The following is an 18,347-nucleotide window of genomic DNA, read 5'->3' as shown; positions in this document are numbered from 1 at the left end:
AAAGATCAAATCTGCACAGAAACTTTGTATCTTAGAGGGCTCCAGGCCACATTCACCCATGGCCTACCTAACTTCAATGGATGGAAAGAGCAACAAATTTTAGCTGCTCTGTTTTTTGCGGGAAGGTTTTATGGTTTAATGCAAGGGCATTTTTTTAACACACGGACAAATACACTGTTGCCCTGACTCAAATGTTCTCTTTATTTTAATGCATTCTGACAGAATTCAGCTACTGTGCAATGACAATAAATTAGGGAGACTAAAAGTTAAGGGAACCAGGTGACCGGAGGGGACCCATGAAAGCCCCTCAAGCCTCGTTTTTCTGGGCTGCCTGTTCAAATGCAGCCACACTTCGCTATTTATGTGAAAAGATGCTTAGGAGTTTTTTTTTAACCCCATGGCAATTTACCCTGTTATCAAACATACAGAAAAAAAGCCTTCCCTCATCATTAAGTGGCTGCCTGTTGGAAATGATGCTTTAGTAATTAAGACAAGCCAACATGATGACCCTTCTAAAGCCAGACAGATACCCAATGAGTGAAATTAAATCAAAAAGTCATCATTTCTGCACTATGAAGTAAAAACAAAGAACCCAGAGCCCAGACACATGACAGTTCTGGTTAGGCAGAAGTTAACAAGAGGTAAAGCTTAAACCCATTTCAGACCCACTTGGGTCTTCAAAGATAATGACCTGTAGTTAATTATTAGCTATATAACTGTGTCCATCCCACACCACTGTTTTTAACACGAAGTCAAGTAGAAGCAGGAGAACAACACTCCTCTAAAGCCTTTATTCTCCACTCAGGCCAGCAAGGATGGGAAGAGGGAATGCAAATAAATATAACAATGAGCAAACATACATTTTCTTTACTCAAAAAAAAACATCCCGACTAGAGCAGCCAGAAACACACTCAACAATTAGAATACTTGGAATTCCTTGCAGTTTGACAGTGGCACATAAGCGAAAATCAATTGTGAGTTTCTGAAAGCAAGGGTAGAGGGAGACAAAAAATTGTGCTTTTTATCTGTTATTACAATTATATATTTTGCAGCAAGCAAACCGCTCCAGGGGATAACAGGCAAGAGCAAAAGCTATCCAGAGTTATTTTGAGAAATAAAACTTGTGAATAAAACTTTTAAAAATAGCACCAGAACTAACCCCAAACTTAAACTACCCCCACCAAAATCAAGGGCAGAACACCCTGACTCTGGCAGGAGTAGAAGCAAGCTTGGTTAAGTGTAAAGAAGTAGAAAACACACCACGGATTGTCCCAGTATGTCCCCCAAAAGGTGGCCTCCAAACCAAGAAGCATAGCTGCCATGGCAAAGAGAGGGTACTACAACTTCTCTGACACTCCTTTGTGTCTACATATCAGTAAGAGGCACAGATTTGGTTTTGTCTCCACTCTGGCAGGCTGTTTGCCATCCTGAAAGCAAATCCTGCATCTCAGCAGACATTTCACATGGCTGTATTCTGTAATGAGCTGGTATTTATCATTCAAGCCCTCTGTAAGCTGAAAGCTCTTTGTGCTACTGACCCCAGCCTTTCATCTAGCCTTGAACAGCTGCTGTTTGGCGGTGACAGCTGAATTGGGTTTTCTCGCTCTGCAGCAATGCACACTTGCCAGCCATCCTTCCCCCAAACCCACTTGTTTGCTACATGTTGAAGCCAAGATACACAATCCACTCCTTTCATGCCAGCAGCATCCCTCTAGGCAAAACGTGAGAATACTTGCCAGTGGACCTTCCTTCTCCATTAATATTTGTTAAGCATCACTTCTTCCCACTCCCCAGCCATGTGAGAGCCTGCTATTTCCATATGGCGGAGCATTAACCAGGGTGGTTGCGCTGGGTCACTGCAAACTGCCACCACTGGCACGACTTATCTTCAGCTTATCAATTCAGAGGTATACCAAGCTCCCTGATTGAAACAGCATTGCACTGCTTGAATCAGTCCCAGGCACATGTCAAACTCTTTGACGCCCACTGAATCACCTGCCACTGCCTTACAGGTTAGGGTCTATTTCATTTTGGTTTATTTTTTGCTGGAAGTTGGTCATTGCCCTTTAAGACTAAGCTAGTAAAAACTGAAAGCTGTGCATCAGGAAACAGCAAACACATAGCCTGGCTGTACCTATGCCCAGGGAGCACCTCTGTTTTGGCAGTAAAGTGTGGGGCCAGGCCTGTTCTTGTTATTTGGCTTGTACACTATTATTCACACGATTAATCCTCAAGCCAGTACTAAAAGGCTGCTTTGGCTGGACCTCCCAGAAGGGAATGGACCAAGAAAGCAGCAGGGACTTGACTTATTTCTCAGTGTCAAGCCTACAACATTGGATGGACTTGTTTATACATCACAGGTTCCCAGATGTCCTAACCAGGACAGCCAGTAAGTGTAGTATTGACCTTATCCTTGAAATGCAACACGAAGCATTATTTCCTATGAAATCCAGCTTCTGAATGCTTCTCTTTACCACCCTAAAACTAGAGCAGGTCCCTCTGACAAGAAAACTGAGGAAGTGAAACACCTATGTAGATGTAAGTGACTCTGCAGCCTGACTGCACATTACGAATTATCTACCTACATGCATGCAAATGGTGGGCTCCATTGGGTTGGGGCTAAGCCAGACTTTCTAGCAGCACCAGCTGAACTAGAGCACTCAGAAAATTAAATATGTTTCAGACATGTAACTCAGTCCCCATCAAAGTCCATTATACATCTCCCTCATTTTCCTTGTGTCCTCCTTAGGCCCAAACCCCTACAATCAATCTAGAAAAAGAACTTTTCTGCTAGTCGTTTTTTTTAAACAGACTATTAAAATTTCTCCAGCATATGGTGGCCACTTCAGCCTGGTCTGGGAGCCCACTAACATGCCGTGCAAAGTCCCAAAAGGAGGGAACAAATTATGATAATGAGACATAAGAGGAGGAGGATGTACAATCCATTACTCTTCCATATAAATAACTAATTAACCAGGAAATGTGTATGGGGTGCAGATTTCCAGAGCTGAGGCAGTAACTCAGTTTGCACTGGGACTAACAGACATGGGCTCACGGATACCCTGTTCTGAAAGGGAAGGTCCAGCAGCTCTTCCATAACAGCAACTTGGAAAACAGAATGACCATTTCAGTGAGATCTTCCCATCCCAAGCACTTTCCACTCCACTTCTCTAAATATAGGTGCCACAGGTTCACACCCACAATGCAGTGGTATGTAAACTGATTAATTTGCCTCAGATCAGATTTTTTTCCCTACAATACAACTGTTTGCACTACACACTGTGTAGACTCCCAAAGCTCGTTCCTTCCTAGCAGTGTATCTATGTACTGTGTATCCTAAGCAGGTGTGCCTTAAGGTCCTATCTGTGCACCAGCAGTCACCTGAGTGTGCTTGGTAACAGGCCCATCAGGTCCCTACATATGGAATTACAGAGCAAGCCTGACTCTTCCATCATATGATGGGTGCATTTCAGGTCAGTGTAGAGCTCAAGTGCCTTTGTCGGAGGCTATGCTGTCCTCTCCCACTGAAAAACTGGGCACAGCTACTGTAGTGGCCTATTTTTCAAACTCTGACGGTGCCTAAGTAGTTAGCCTACCTAGAAGAGTTGCTGTACTTGTCAGAAGAATTGGAAAAGGACCCTTTCTAGGGAGACTGCAGGAACATCTTGTTTTGCAATTTAGCCTTCACCTCTGAATGATTTCCTAGCTCCTGGAGGTCATCCCGTTTCTTTTCACTGAGTTGACAGGTCACTGTTATGTCCCATTCCCTGTAAGTAAAGTCTGCCTTTACAGAATTGGACTTGTAGGCATGTATCTCTGCACCCCACAAACAGGTCTGACCCACAGACCTGGATTTTCTCACTATTCTCAGCAGCTGTAATTAGCTAAAACAGATGACAAATCCTTGGAGAGCCATGGAGCCTCCCCACCCAGAACATGCAAAGCTCTCACTCTCGCATTCTGTGACATTTAAAGAGCACTCTCAGCCCAATATTTTATTTATTAAGTTTGTGTTTAAATATATATATATTTAAAAAAAAAATCAGTGTGTTATTTTCTAGGTGAAAACCACTCACATATGAACAAAATAGTCAACCAGGACAAAAGCTCAGACTGCTGAGGTCTCAACCCCCTGCGCAGAGCTCTTGCCAGAGAGACTGCCTGAGATATTATCAGAATCTAGCAGCTCAACAATGCTGTATGGAGAACAATCTTCCAAACCCAGCTTACTGCAGAGCCAGCCACAGAAGCCCTTCTCCATATCCCTGACAGCACGCCACCAGTACCCAAAGGACCATGCAACCTGTACCACAGCTGAGTACAGGCCTAGGGAGAAAGACACAACCATAATTATAATTGGGTAGAAGATAATCAGAAAGGGACAAAAGGTGATTTTGTGCCAGAAGGTCCTCTCTTCATTGTACACCAAGAAGATATTGTACCATGTAATGGTTCCATAGTAGAATGAAACTACAAAGGACACTACAAAAATGATGGGGAGGCAGATGATGGTCCAGAGGACGATATGAGGTCCTCTGTCCAGTCCAACATCACATTTCTTCTTCTTCTCAGATACACCCTCTTTAGGAGGTTCCTTTGACTTAGCAAGTTCCTGCAGCTCTTTATCCGTTAGTGTGACATGGATGTCCACCATCTGACCCTTCTTCTTTCCCCTGGTGATCGTTCCAGTCAAGGTGACATATCGGCTGTCTAAAGGCATGTTCCAGACACCTGTGAACAGACATAAACTCATCTAAATTAGATTTATTTTCTGTGTGGAGTATTTCATGAAATAGAAAGACCCCAAAGAACCCAAAGACAATTTGACAGTGAATATGGAATTATAGTTAAATTAATAAAAGATGTAATGCAAGAAGCAATGCAGTATGAAGATTATCACACAATAAAATGGAAGACCTAATGAAGGAAAAGGCAGGAATTCCAGATGGCAGAAATCCCAAGGAAGAAGACTCCAGCATCTTTAATGGGGACAATAAGTGAAGGGAAAGCGCTGTAGGAGTATATGAGAAAGAGATGAGACAGAGTGACTGATAAAAAATGGTATGTCGGTTTTCTCTGGTACCCTGATAGATTTGTTCCTGAACAGTATGGATGCTCAGGGTGAATTAGATAAATATGACTAGGACTCTTGTTCTGGAATAAGCACATCCACACATGGGGTTATACTTGAATAGCTAGCATTTCACTTTACATTTGCACTGTATCTCAATACAAATTAATTTTCAAAGTTTAGAAAATCCTTACAAACTCTCATATATTTACATTTTAAGGGATCAACAAAGGCACCAAACAGGAAAGCGCTGGAATATGTGTTAAAACCACAAACAGATTGCCTTAGCTTCCAAGTGATGTTGGTTCAGGATGATCTCTGCAGTGGTACTGGCCATAAATTCTTATATGGGGCTAAAATATGCTTCCTCTTGGTCTTAATTCTGATTAGCTTGGGAGGTCATCAGAGGCTCTTAGAAGGAGTCTGAGCATTTTGAAGTGGCCCACAAAAATAGGACGGCAACAAGGATGGGGTTTTTATCATGGGGGAATCTGGTGTGGCTGATGGACTGGAAGTATGCATTCACATTTAAGAACCTCTCAACCAGCACACACAGGACCTGCCTCCCACACTTTTTCCCTGCAAGGTTATCCAGAACAGACATCAGAAGTGAAAGTGATTCTGAGATGCCCCATGATGCCCTTGCCAATTAATCACTCTTAAAGAGGAAGGTGTGCTGAGGATGCAAACAGAAGGCAACAGAAAATCCTAGATAATGAGTAAAACTCCATGTAACAAACAGAGCCACTAAATCCACCTACTTCCATCCTTTCACTTAACAGGCAGTTGTTTTAGGCAGGGGCAGGGGCTTGATCACAGAATCATTGGCTTAAAGCACACTCAGCATTTTTCTGGATCAACCCCAACTAGCACTGACATTTAAAACTAAGGACGTAGCAATAACCAACCTCTGCAAAGAACTGCAGGAGACACCCTCAAATCAGGCTGTAATGCTTTTATTTCAGACCACTTTCATTTATGAACTCAAGCTCTCCTCACCTTGGAGAGGGTTGGTCCCTCAGTCACTTCCATTTGACCTCAGTGCATGCTGTCATCAAAAACAGTTTATCAAAAGTAGATGTTCCCAGGAATACATACCATCTGCCATGGACTGACCCAGGAACTTGGAGCCTTCTTCAGAGCTCCTCTCCCCTCCTTCCTCATCTGCCTGTTCTTCTTCCACCTTATTCTCATTCTCTGACCGATACACTATTATTGACTCAGGACGGGACTCTTTCTTCTTCTTTTTCCTCCGGTCCATAGTGGCTTCCCCATCAAAGGTGACAGTGGTTGCCCCAGCCCTTCTCATGGAGCCATGGCGAGGGCTCTGGCTTCCAGACTTGCTCTCTTTCTGCACAGTCTCCTCCATCCCACTGCTGCTCTCAAGCACCTCACTTGGCATCTTGCAGCACTTGTTTCCAATCTAACAGCTTCTCCCCTTAGAAGTCATTGATTAGATAATGGTGCCATGAATGCTTCTTTGGTAAGATGTCCCACTGCTGACATCCACTATGCACTCCATTCCCAGCCTAAAAAAAAAGAGAAGACTGAAAAAGTGTCTTTTTCTTGACAAGCAGAAAAAATTGCCAGAATTTCCCTGTAAAGGGTTACTGGTTTAAACATCAGCTGAAGATCCTTATTACTGTCCTGAACATCAATTTTGTTACATGGATACATGTTTTGTAATATCACATAATCCTGATTCTCAGGTTCCAATTTTAAATATAACAAACCAATGCTACTGGAAAGAGTATTAACATTTATAAGAAGAAATTAAAGAAGCACAGCTACTGGGTGGTTTTAACATTCCTCTGCAATGCTGAGGAAGACAATAGTTTTGGCCCACATGCATGAGAATGAAGAAATGAAACCATAGATGAAAAATAAGTTGACTGATTTAAGGGATTGGCCTAGATTAGAGATGACTGCAGCAGGAACACTGTGTTCATCCTGCATTACAACAGCTATCTTGGTGCCAGCCTTCCTCATTTTGAGCATCTTCTGATTTACTGCCCATTACAAAGATATTACAAAATGTAATCAAATGATGTCACAATGAATGATATTTCAGACATTACCAATTTAGTGCTATATAGTGCTATCAGACCTTAAGAATACATTACATACAGTGCATTTAAAGCAGAACTACTATTAAGATGACTTCACTGGAGGGAGAATTGGAAACCACAGCAATGTCTTCTGACTGCACAGGGAAAACAACCCAAATCTTCACAAATCTTTGTAAAAATATAAGGGCTCAGTCTTTTACCCCATATTCAAGCAAAACTAACAGCAATATCAAGTGACACTATAATTAAACATGTATTGAGGAAGACAAATCCTATTCCATGAACATGGAAGATGCAAGATTAATGGTTCTCAGATTTCATAACATTTAAGAAACTGACTGTGCCAGGTATTCATGAAGTATTTAGATACAAATCTGAATACACTGAATAATGTTTTAACAGTTCCGAAGAGCTCTGTTGAACACTTACACCAACATTTATATTTAAAGGGATGCACATGACAAATAATTAAGCTTCTAAGTGTCTGAGTCATGTCTTTAACAAGAAACTAGGAAACACAGTTAATCATACTTTATAGCCCACACAGTGGTGGGGAAATTGTTTTACTTGAACAGATGCTAGAAAAAAGTTGAGCATTTTTAGATTTGGCAGCATGGTCCCGGTCTTCCCACAGATATAAGGTTTTGCTGATTCGTTCTGAAATCTTTCACAGAACTTTAGATCAACTATTTATGCCTCGTACACATAATTTTTAATTGGATCACTTTAACACCTAAGACAGCGGCCAGTTGGCTCTATGTGGCTTTGAAGAACTCAACAATTTAGATTTTTTTGATTATAGAAAATAAATCTTCCCTGATGATCAGAAGATACATTAAATGGAATTTTTAAAAATCTATGTTTGCCATACCCCAAACATTGGTCTACTTCTAGAGCACTGGGCAGGGGATATCTCGGCTAGCTCTGCAGCATGGCTGGGAATAGACTGTTCAGATTGCCATCTGAGTTTACACCACCCTGCAAATGCCTAAATTTGCAGACTTATTTGAAAACAACTCTATAAAATACTAAGTTAACTGCAAATACTCTCCCCTCCATTTCAGTGTCAAATGTACTTTAGAACTACCAAGAAGAAAATTGATTTAAATATTCCACTGTTTATCAATGGAAGCAGAATAAAGAGAGGTGGTGATAATGAATGCCCTACGCTGGTGTACAAAATAAGCATAGGTGAGTGCAGGGGTTGCTTGAGATCACTGCCTGTGCATTCTCCTCCCATACCAAAGTCCAACCTCAACAAAGAATGAGCAAAAACAAGAGGGGAATTTTTCCTAGAGAGCTTTGGATTTCTGGGAAAAGCACGTCATCACCTTCATCCCCCTCTTCCCTCCACCCCAAAATCTATAAATGAGCTAATGAAAAGCTATTCCTTAATACCATTCTGGTACCTTCTCTGCCTGAGAAACACGGCCTTTACATCTGTTTGGAAGCAGCATGCAGACAGGCATTTTCCACATGCCATAATATAAAAGAAGAATAGGATATGGAAGCATCTTCACAGTGAAATCTAATGCTTTGCTTTCCACTTCCCCTTTTAACTCCAAAGCAAACCATCCACTGAGTTCAAAGACAGCAGGCTCTGGCTCTTAATGTGTTAGCACTGTCAGGTCTCCAAGATCTCTTCACATCCAGTGGAATTCACATAAGCTTTCACTCAGTGTTTTTTAAAAAATGTCTTTATGGGAAAATTGAATAAATTTATTTTATGGAATAAAACTCTTTGTTTCATCCAGGAGGTACAATAAGCTCATTTTAACATTTTTCTCTGACGATCAACAAAAAAATTTCATGTTTTGCCTCTATGAGATTTTAAACTTACCCGAATGAGCCTAACAAGACCCTGAGACAACAGTGAGATTCCTTCCCAGAGGTGGTGAAAAGAAAGCAGGCTTGGAGTCACAGAGAAGCCAAAAGTATCACTGCTGCATCACATCTACTAAAAGTCTGGAAACATGGAAACTGATTTGGGATTAGATTCCTGTGCATCCATGCACAGTCCCTACTGCCTTGAAAAGGGGACAACTTGCCAGTAACATTTAAAAATAACCCAAAGCTACAGGCAGATTTGTAGTTGGGCTTTTTTTTTCTTAGAATTTTATCCAGTTGAGGCCTTAGTTAAACACACAGTAGGTGATAAGCTAATGTCAGTTAATGGTGTGATGCTAAATCTTAAAGGACTATGTGAACCTTGACTGTGTGAGGAAGATCAAGGTGATGTTATTGTTGAAGGCAGCACAGATAGGATTGTTACTCGGAGCCTGTGTCCAGTTCTTGTGCTCACCAGGCAGGCAGAATGCTAATTAATGACTGGAAGATGCCTATAATACCTAAATGATTTTGCTATGATGTCTGATGTTCCCATGCCACTGTGAGTTACCACCAGGACTAGAAACACCTCAACAATAGGGTTATCAAGTGGTGCTAGCTCAGTTTCATCTTCTCTTGCTCCTGAGCTGAGAAGAGGGGAGGGAATGGGCAATGGGGGGCAAGCCCCTAAGAAGTGCCATTGCTGTGGCTGGGTCAGAGCCTTGAGGATAAAGAAGTGAAGTAGCTCAGATTACTCTGTTTAAGGCACAAAGAGGTGAAAACTGTCTACATCAGAAAAATTGGTGAAGAAGATCCTTCTGATCCAGTAGAGGAGGATGCAATAAGATAAAAAACTGGAAGATAGAAATACAGGGCAGACGTTAGGTAGGTGTTTTAAAAAGTGGGTAGGTGTCACTTGACATACATCACTGAGGGCTGTGGAAAGTTGTCCCATCACTGGAAACTTCCAGATCTGGACTGAATATCTTGGCAGCAGTTTGGTGAGCAGTACTTGACCAGAAGATGTGTTAATGTGGGCTTGTACTAGGGGGAAGTCAGACTGAAAGATCACAAAGATCCCTCCTGATCTTATGCCTGTTTTCACAGTAGATATTTATTCTTTTCTCATCTGTTTCTGCCAGTGGAGCAGCCGAATTAACCTCTGCCACCACATCCAGACCTTCTGAACACAGCACTTCAAAACAGCACTATCAGCCCTACATACTACAGGGATATTGATGAATCAAATAGGTTCATTCCATAGTCCCATTTTTCCTGGGAATATTTTCTCCATAGTTGCAAACAAAGATTCAGTTCTTGCAGAAATCACGTGGTGTACACAAAGCTTATTTTTTCTATCTTCCTTTTTCTTTATGTCCTGTAAGAACAAGGTCAGCCCTCAGCACTATACAACTGTACATAGCATCAACTCCTTTGGCCATACACCGAGGTCTTCGCCCCTTAAAAACCTCGCTGTGAAGCTGAAGCATGACAACTGCCATGCATCTAATATTAGTGATGTCTCCCATGTGGGACACAGGGGAAGACAGGAATCTAAGAAATGCCCATGGGAGAGAAAGAAAAGAAATGGTCAGATTTCAGAGATAGCAGGGAGCAGTTTATTAGCCAAACAATTTGTTATTAATGTCTGTGTGAAAAAGTATGGAGAGCCATGGGGAGACAACTCTGCAAAAACACTCTGCAGAGGAATTTTTAGAAGCACGGTCCTCTGTTACCATGCAGGAAATCTAATACTGCTTGCACTTCCCATGACAGTATTAGTCTTTGACATAAAACAGGAGCCTAAAACATTGGCCTTGCACCATTTAGGTCAAAGGAGGTTTTTTCCATTGGTTTTCAGGGCTTGATCCTGCTTCTAACAGAAGAGAAATTATCTAGTCTGGATGCAGACAGGAAGGAAGAGCCTTCCCGCAAGCTAATAAAATCCTTGATTTTAAATTCTTGCTATGGCACCAGTAACCTTTTTATGACTGCTCAGAGCAGACATGGGAGGAAAAAATGTAGACAGTAAGCAGCGAGGAGCATCAATTTTTATAGTCACACAAAATGTACAACACAGCAAAGAACTGGCACAGTGTTTTCACTCACATCATGTAGGGCTTATCTGCAGAAATAAAAAACAATTTGTGCTTTAGAAGCACTGTGAGTTACCTAGGATGGGGTAGAGATAAGGGGAAATTTACCCCCGAGACCTACCGTGAGAGTGAGCTTCCCACCCACAGACCCTTTTTTTGCATGCTCCTTTTACTCTAGTTTCTCCATCCCAAATCCCTTCTCCACCCAAACCCACGTCTGGTTTTGGGCATGTACATGTGTGTTTCCAAGAATGCACATTACCAAAGGATTGTTTCCAATCCCTAGTATTTTTAAAGGGGTTATCTGCTGGCAGATGGTACACGTGGAAAATAGATGGTATCACATGCGTCCAGCTGTTCAGGACATATCTGTCTGTGAATAGGCAATCATGTTATGACAAAACACACTGTTCTAATGCAGGAGATGCAGCCCCAGACCCTACAAAAATATATGGCAAGACCTACATAAGAAAGCACACTTAATTCAGACCTTGCGTCAGGAGAGGGCAAACAGTAGAACTCCCCAACAGCTTTGGATCTGTTTAAAACACCTGAACGATTCCACAGGATCATTCACATATTCATCCTCGCCATGCCCTGCTGAAACAGAGGACAATGTCTGTATCCATTTCACAGCAAAATAGCTCAAACTAGATGACACAGTTACTTCAATCGAGCAAATACTCAAGGCTGTGATGAACGGCATGTTAATAGGCAAGGCAAGAACAGACCCTCCTTATCCATATGAGAGTCTGTGCAGTTTGAGGTGAGCTTGACAAGGGGATTATCTGAAAATAAACCTTTTGCATTTTAAAAGAGAATAAAATGTTATTTTCAGCCAGACAGATTCCTTCATTAGGTTCACCATGCAGCTACACCTAGGGGAAAGAACATCTAAGGAAGATTCGAGGCTGCTTTAGGTGCCTGTATAACAATACCAAGACGCACAAACAGAAACATCCACCTATATCATCCCAGCAAGGTAGGAGAAAGCAAAGAGCAAAGCCCATAGATCACACCTGTCCTTCCCTCCCTGCTTAATCCACAGGCTTCAAAACACTTCGATTTCTTGGAGAGAGAGACAAGAAAAATGACCATGCTCTGAGCATGCATCCAAGAAGGAACAGACCTCAAGCTGGGCTGCCAGAGGCAGAAGATGGCCCTGAGCACAAGAGCAGAGGGAATAACACAGATGATTCATGCCACCAAAACCTGCATGGGTGTTTGCTAATGGAGCTCCCCCTCTGCCCCAAGCCTTCCTGTCAGGAGCAGAGGGTGCTAAAAGCTCAAGTTAAAAGTGAAAGGAAGAGTGGGCAAGTGACACAGTTTCTGCAGGCAGGCATTGACAGACCCAACCTTCTCCAGTTCTTCTGACTTATCACTGCCACAAGGCTCTTGCCTGTTGGCAGGTGGCATTAGTGCCAGCGCTGCCCTACGCTAATGCTGCTGAGCGGCTTCTGAACCAATCCCGCTGGCACCGTGACCCAGGCCTGCGTAGGCTGACCACCACTGAAGCTGCAGCTGCAGCAAGACGAGACTTGTTTTGGTGTGGATTAAGAGCTTGCTGTCTCCTGGTGCCATGCTGGCTGGCTCAGGCCCCTTGCTCTCCCTGCCTCCTTCCATAAGACACCCAAATGCTTGCTGATAGTATTCTACTGATACAGCCAAATCAACAACAACAAAAAGCAGCGAAGAGAAGCATTCCAAAGTATCACTAAATTGTTTCTGGATGACATTTTCTAAGGATTTTTTTTTAAAGTCAAGGACATTTTACAAAGTATCTGTTTTATGAATCAGTTCTTTTTATTTTCCTCTGCTGTTTCATAACTTTTTCAAATGTCACAGAATAATAACTGCTGTGTAGATCAGTATTACTGAAGGCTGGAAAACAGAATACAAGAATATCTGTGCATTTTTATTTTATATTACATGAAATGCCTAATCGATTTTCTCACTTACCAAGTTTTTAAAAAAAACCAAACTGTACTGCTCAACTTTTTTTTTAGAGTGAAAGCCTGAAGTGCTGTCTCCCTGTTGTGTCTCCACTTTTTTGTTCAGACTGCTAGAAGAAAGAAAAATTGAGACAAAGGACTCAAAGCTTCCCACTGCCTCTACAGGGACGAGATCTGCTTCTTTATGTTTATTATACTATGCGAAAAATGTCAACGCATAGCACATGCACTAGTCTTGAAAGAGAACCAAGGCTTTAAAAGGAGAATGACTTGGAAATGGAGGCTTGTTTAGAATCTTCAAAGCAATCTAAGTGCTTTATATAAGAATCTTGAATAAACTTAACAGATTTCCCAAAACCTTGTGGCAAAAAAATCTCAATGTGGAGAAATCTCAAAGTGGAGAAATGTTCTCTCTGTTCCCCTGTTCTACCTCTTGCATCTGCAATTGCCAAAGCAGACCACACTGCACCTTGAAAGGCAGGTGCCATGCCCATTGTTAATTCCTGCCCATCCATGAGGTCTCTGCTGGATTAGAAGTAACCATAGGAACAGGTGAACCAAGCAGGTCCCACCAACTCAAACCCAGCATCCTGCTTCCAAAGCAGTGCCCGTAGGCTGGGATCAGGTGTAGCATCTGTTTTTATTAGTATAATACCTGATTCATCTTCAGTTTGAAGCCTTTACATTAAACAGGATTGGAAGATGCACTAGGAGGTTACTCCACACATCAAACTGGTGGTGTGCTTCCCCTAAGCATCCAAGCAGAGGCCTAGAAAAAAGTAACAACGGAACAAGTATGTAGTACATGAAAATAGAGTTTTGAGCCCCTCACCTCCCTTTCCAGAGTGCAGAGAAAACACCTTTTACACAGTGTATGCCCACACACATATGCAAGTAAGAAACAACGGGAGTTGCTATGTCCACAGACTACACAGCCTACACAGCCACAAAACACTGGTGGTGGGCGTGAAGCACTCATGCTAACGCAAGAACAGTACAGTCCGAGCTGGCTAGAGACCTGGCGGGCAGGGACTGCAAGACCTCAGTTTCCTTTCCTTGGGAAATCATGCAGTGCTCATGCCAGGATGTTTTAATGCATGCTGGACTCTTCCCTAACCTTTACAACAACTAAAAGCTAGGACCTGGGTTAGCACCTCAGGCATTTTTTCCTTCCCTTCCTACTCAAAAAGATTTCTGACCGGTTTGGTCTCCTCTCCTTTCCTGCTCTGCACTGGCAAGACCAAGCAGCCAATGCTTTACTCAGACAAAATAAGTAGAAACCACACAGATAACACCTGCAATCAGAGAGCAAGAAGTTGCAGCCATGCAGCCCAACAGAAAACACAGTCAACTGTAAATCCAGTCTGGAAAGGATTATCTGAAAAATACCATCACCAAACTATATCCCATGGTTATTATCTGGGCAAGATATTTGGGGGCTTCACAGCAGAGCTTTCTGAGTTACACCCAGCTACAGCCCAGGAGGTGCTGAAGAGCCAGACAGAGAACTGGAAGATTCCCCTGGGAGTGCTTTAGGATTGCTTAATGCATTACACAGTAAATATAATCTAAGATATTTAGACAGTATCTCCAGCAGCAGGAATTAGTTGGCTCAGGGGACTCTCCACTGGATACGAGTGCAGTTACAGATCCATGATGCCAGGGTATTAAAAATGCAGAACTTTCAATTGCAGACAAGTGAATGCTTCAGTATCATTACTAGTGTATTAGCAGGGTGTGTGTTTATTTAGAAAAGCTGGCTACATCCCACTTCCAAACTGTTTGAAGCTGATATTTTACATCTTGCACCACTACAAACTCTACTTTGCAGGGGTTTCTGTCTTTGGTATCTCCTGCATTTTTTTTAAAACATCGGAATGAAATTCCTAGGGATAGTAATGAAAGGTTTAAAAATCTTGATTAACTCCTAATTAGACTGCAAACCCCTGAGATACCACTGATAGTCAAATTACTTTCTAGAGAGGAAGTTCCTAAAGAGATGAACCGACCAGAGAGCCTGACCATCAGCTGGGGCTGACCAGGAGCTGTGCTGATATGGAAACCAGAAAACAACAAACAGTGTCTCACTTGCCAGGGAGAGATCATGAAAGGAGAAACAGCCACAAGAAAGAACACATGGGCAGGAGGTGAAAGTAGCAGTGATTTCCAAAGAGGCCTTTGCATAATCCCGCAGAAAGGTCTAGAGAGGTGACGAAAGAGAAACTCACCGTTTTTCATTTGGCTTTAGCTCAGTCCTGGCATTTCTTGTAATAGGTACAGGGCAGGGGGAAGAAGTGATTGTTGTTACATGAAAGATATGAACTCTCACTCTGTAAGAGTGTGGTTCTGGGAAAGCAGAAGCAGCTGGAGTGCAAGTCTGATCTTTTCTGAAGGCTGACTAGCAGAAACCCTCTGTCACAAATAATCTGTCACCTTTAGGTTTAATTTCTGGCACTGAGATGCTTTTAATTAAATCTGCTCTTACCTCCTTGTGAGGCTGCTGGCCCCAGGGACACCCCTCTCAGGTTTGGGATCCCATGGAGGCTTTTCTCCTGTTTGGAGCCATCTGTTTTCTTGCATCAGGCTGGTATTTAACAACTCTGAGCCATTCCCCCTTGCCAACATGGATTACAAGCTATGGGAGGGCACAGACACCCTGAAGCACAGCAGGCTATAAGGAACTATTAAGGCAGTACGTATCACTGCACGGATTTTTAAAGAATGGCTGTGTACTGGACTGGCAGATGTCATCAGCTGAATAGCTGAGCCATAGGCTGACAAAGCACAAAATCAGCTTTTGACAAAAGTAGCCTTTTCTGAAAATGCAGTTTCCTATTCATCTCAACAAACTGAACTAGTTCATTCAAAGCCAAGACACAATCTGGGAGCTGTAAAAACAGGAAATCTAGTTTTTCTTCTTCCATCTATAAATAAAAAAGTAGGTGCTGAAGAATGACGTGCTAATGCCACAGCTCTGAAGGATCTGACAACTGGAAAAAAAAACCTGATGAATTCTTTTTCCTAAATGTCATTTTGATTTTCGAATGGCTGATGTTTTAAGTGATAGATATACCAAGAAAAAAAAATTCAGGTGGTTTTTAACTTAAAAAATGAAAACAAAGACTCCAAGGCTTTAAATGCAGATTTATTTTCTTTCAAATGCAAGCTGACAGATAGCTGATTTTTATTTTTTCAGTATCTAACCAAACACTTTTCCTAACACATAAAAATTAAGAATATGAACAGTAAATTTATAGAATAACATAAATATGTAAGAAGAGCCTTCTGCTTACTGAATTTACCACTATGGCTGCATGCAGTAGCATACCAACATATTTTAATGCTACCAATAAAAAAAACCCTAACATTCCTTTGCGAATAAGAAAGTGCAAGAGGAAGAGAAGATTAAAATTTATTTCGGTTAATAAGATTTTCTTCTTTTCAGCTTAAATAATTTTGAATTTCAGCCACTGGAATAAAATCAATTCACACAAAGGTACACTTTGAACCCTTGGTTCAAAGGCAACCCTCAGGACAGTGAAGAAAAGCCACTGCCTTGGTGAAAAAAATCTGTGAGCGGTGGTTATATCAGCTCGGTTCTTTGTGGATAGATTTTGTACCAGAAGGGTTTACTCCTCCACTGAATGCCAAGGAATGGATGTCTCCTTTTTTCACCTCCTTACTCTCCTCTTTATGCCTTTCCTCTTTCTCCTCCCACCCATCACTCACAGCATCTTAATTCATGTGTTCAGCCCCTTATTATAGCGCTTCTACAGCTACTGAGAAATTCTAAAAACCAAGCAATTTATCCTGATGGTGAAGAAAAATCATTTGATAGTGCTCTTTGTAGCACAAAGAACACTGAAATCAAGACAGTCATGTGAGCAGAGAGGCCCACTGGATTTCCCTCAGTGTCCCATGGATCAGTCAGGATGGCTGACGGGTTGGAATATGAAGATCTAGTTCACTAGCACAGATGAGTGCTTCTCCTTGGGATTAATTAATGATCTCTCTCATACGGCCTGCCTAAGATATGTAGGGCAGTCGCAGGCAGTTAATGGGGATCTGTGGAATCTCCGACTGTAGGCGATAATTTAAAGCAGGGGGGAAAACAAGTCTTGCAGCGTCATCCACAGCGCTCCACATTTTGCCTCTGGAAAGGAATACCATGCTTTAAAATATTAAAGTAGTCTGCAAACATTAACCCACCTGGAAGGCAACTTTGCCTACCGGTTGCCTCACCGGCCTAAGTAGCCCTGTGTTAGTCCAGTCCCATCTCCTCAGCCTTTGCTGGATGACTCAGGACATACCTTAACTTCTCCATGCCTGCCCCTCCCTACGTTTAGAAGGAGGGTCTACAGCTTCCTTCGAAACACGCTGAACTTCAGGATAAAGATGTGACCTTATGACTGTCTCCGATTTGAAGTGCTAAACCGTAGAATATGTTTTGGGAAAAGTAAATAAATTCATTTAACAAATGAGAAAACCAAAACAGACTGAAGGATTCTCCCATTTTTATACCTCCATTCGTACATTTTTTTCCTCACTCTCTTCTCCCATTTGCCACCTCCCCTAAGGCAAAAACAATAAGGCAAAACTGAGATACACTTTCAAACATCTCTTCTATTGAAAAGGACAGAGGAGATGCCCGGAAAGAGACCGAAGGTGCCCACACGCTCCTGGGCAATGCAGCGCTGCTTAAAATCACCTGCAATGGACAAAGATGCTCTGTCACTTCACCGTGGGATGGAGAGGAAAATAACGCCGTCTGTCCCCTGCGGCAGCTGGATAACTGCGCTGAGCTTAGCGAGGGAGATATTTTAAGTGGAAAAAAACACACTACAAAGGCATTTTAGCACAAAATGGCTATGTTGGGGACATGGTGAATAGCATCACCTCAGCCTTCGCGGCCTCTTCCCGACAAAGAGAGGATTCTCCGCTCGCAGGAGACCAGCTCGGCTCCCCCCGCTCTCCCGGGGCTCCGCGCCCCGAGGCGGCGCATCGAGCGCCTCTCAGGCGCTGTGGGGGCAGCGTCTTTGCTGCCCGGCTGCCGAGGGGCCGGGACGCTGCCCCACCGACCCATCCCCGCCGAGGGGACCGACCCGTGCACAGCCGCCACCCTCACCTGCCCTGCCGAGCCGAGCTGTTCTAAGCCGTGCCGAACGGTGCTGTGCCAAGCCGAGCTGTGTTAAGTCGTGCTATGCTAAGCCGTGCCGAACTGCACGGAGCCGAGCCGAGCCGTGCAGCACTCTACTGAGCCGAGCTGAGCCGAGCCGTGCGGCGCTTTACCGAGCCATGCCGAGCTGCACGGAGCCGTGCCGAGCCGTGCAGC

The 18,347-nt window shown here is 42.8% G+C and overlaps 1 protein-coding gene across 5 annotated transcripts; it reads right to left on the bottom strand.

Annotated features, from left to right (window-relative positions):
* Window positions 1–313: 313 nt before the first annotated feature.
* TMEM169 (transmembrane protein 169) lies at window positions 314–18,280 on the bottom strand. Of its 5 annotated transcripts, XM_054069895.1 has the most exons (5): window positions 18,141–18,280; window positions 15,104–15,215; window positions 13,671–13,784; window positions 6,170–6,600; window positions 314–4,731 (listed from the first exon to the last, which is right to left on the bottom strand). In XM_054069895.1, exons 4-5 carry the CDS (start codon window positions 6,471–6,473, stop codon window positions 4,109–4,111), a joined length of 927 nt encoding a protein of 308 aa, XP_053925870.1. In that variant the 5' UTR covers window positions 6,474–6,600; window positions 13,671–13,784; window positions 15,104–15,215; window positions 18,141–18,280; the 3' UTR covers window positions 314–4,108. The 5 variants fall into 5 exon arrangements, with proteins under 5 accessions (XP_053925870.1, XP_053925869.1, XP_053925868.1 ...); XM_054069894.1 differs by lacking the exon at window positions 15,104–15,215 and having other exon boundaries at window positions 18,141–18,277; XM_054069893.1 differs by lacking the exons at window positions 13,671–13,784; window positions 15,104–15,215 and having other exon boundaries at window positions 18,141–18,279.
* Between the last annotated feature and the right edge of the window lie 67 nt (window positions 18,281–18,347).

This window comes from Cuculus canorus, chromosome 6 (assembly GCF_017976375.1).
Source record: "Cuculus canorus isolate bCucCan1 chromosome 6, bCucCan1.pri, whole genome shotgun sequence".
In the NCBI taxonomy this organism is placed as follows: Eukaryota; Metazoa; Chordata; class Aves; order Cuculiformes; family Cuculidae; genus Cuculus; species Cuculus canorus.
The sequence above is the reverse complement of the archived record's forward strand: the minus strand, read 5'-3'. Positions and strand labels throughout refer to the sequence as shown.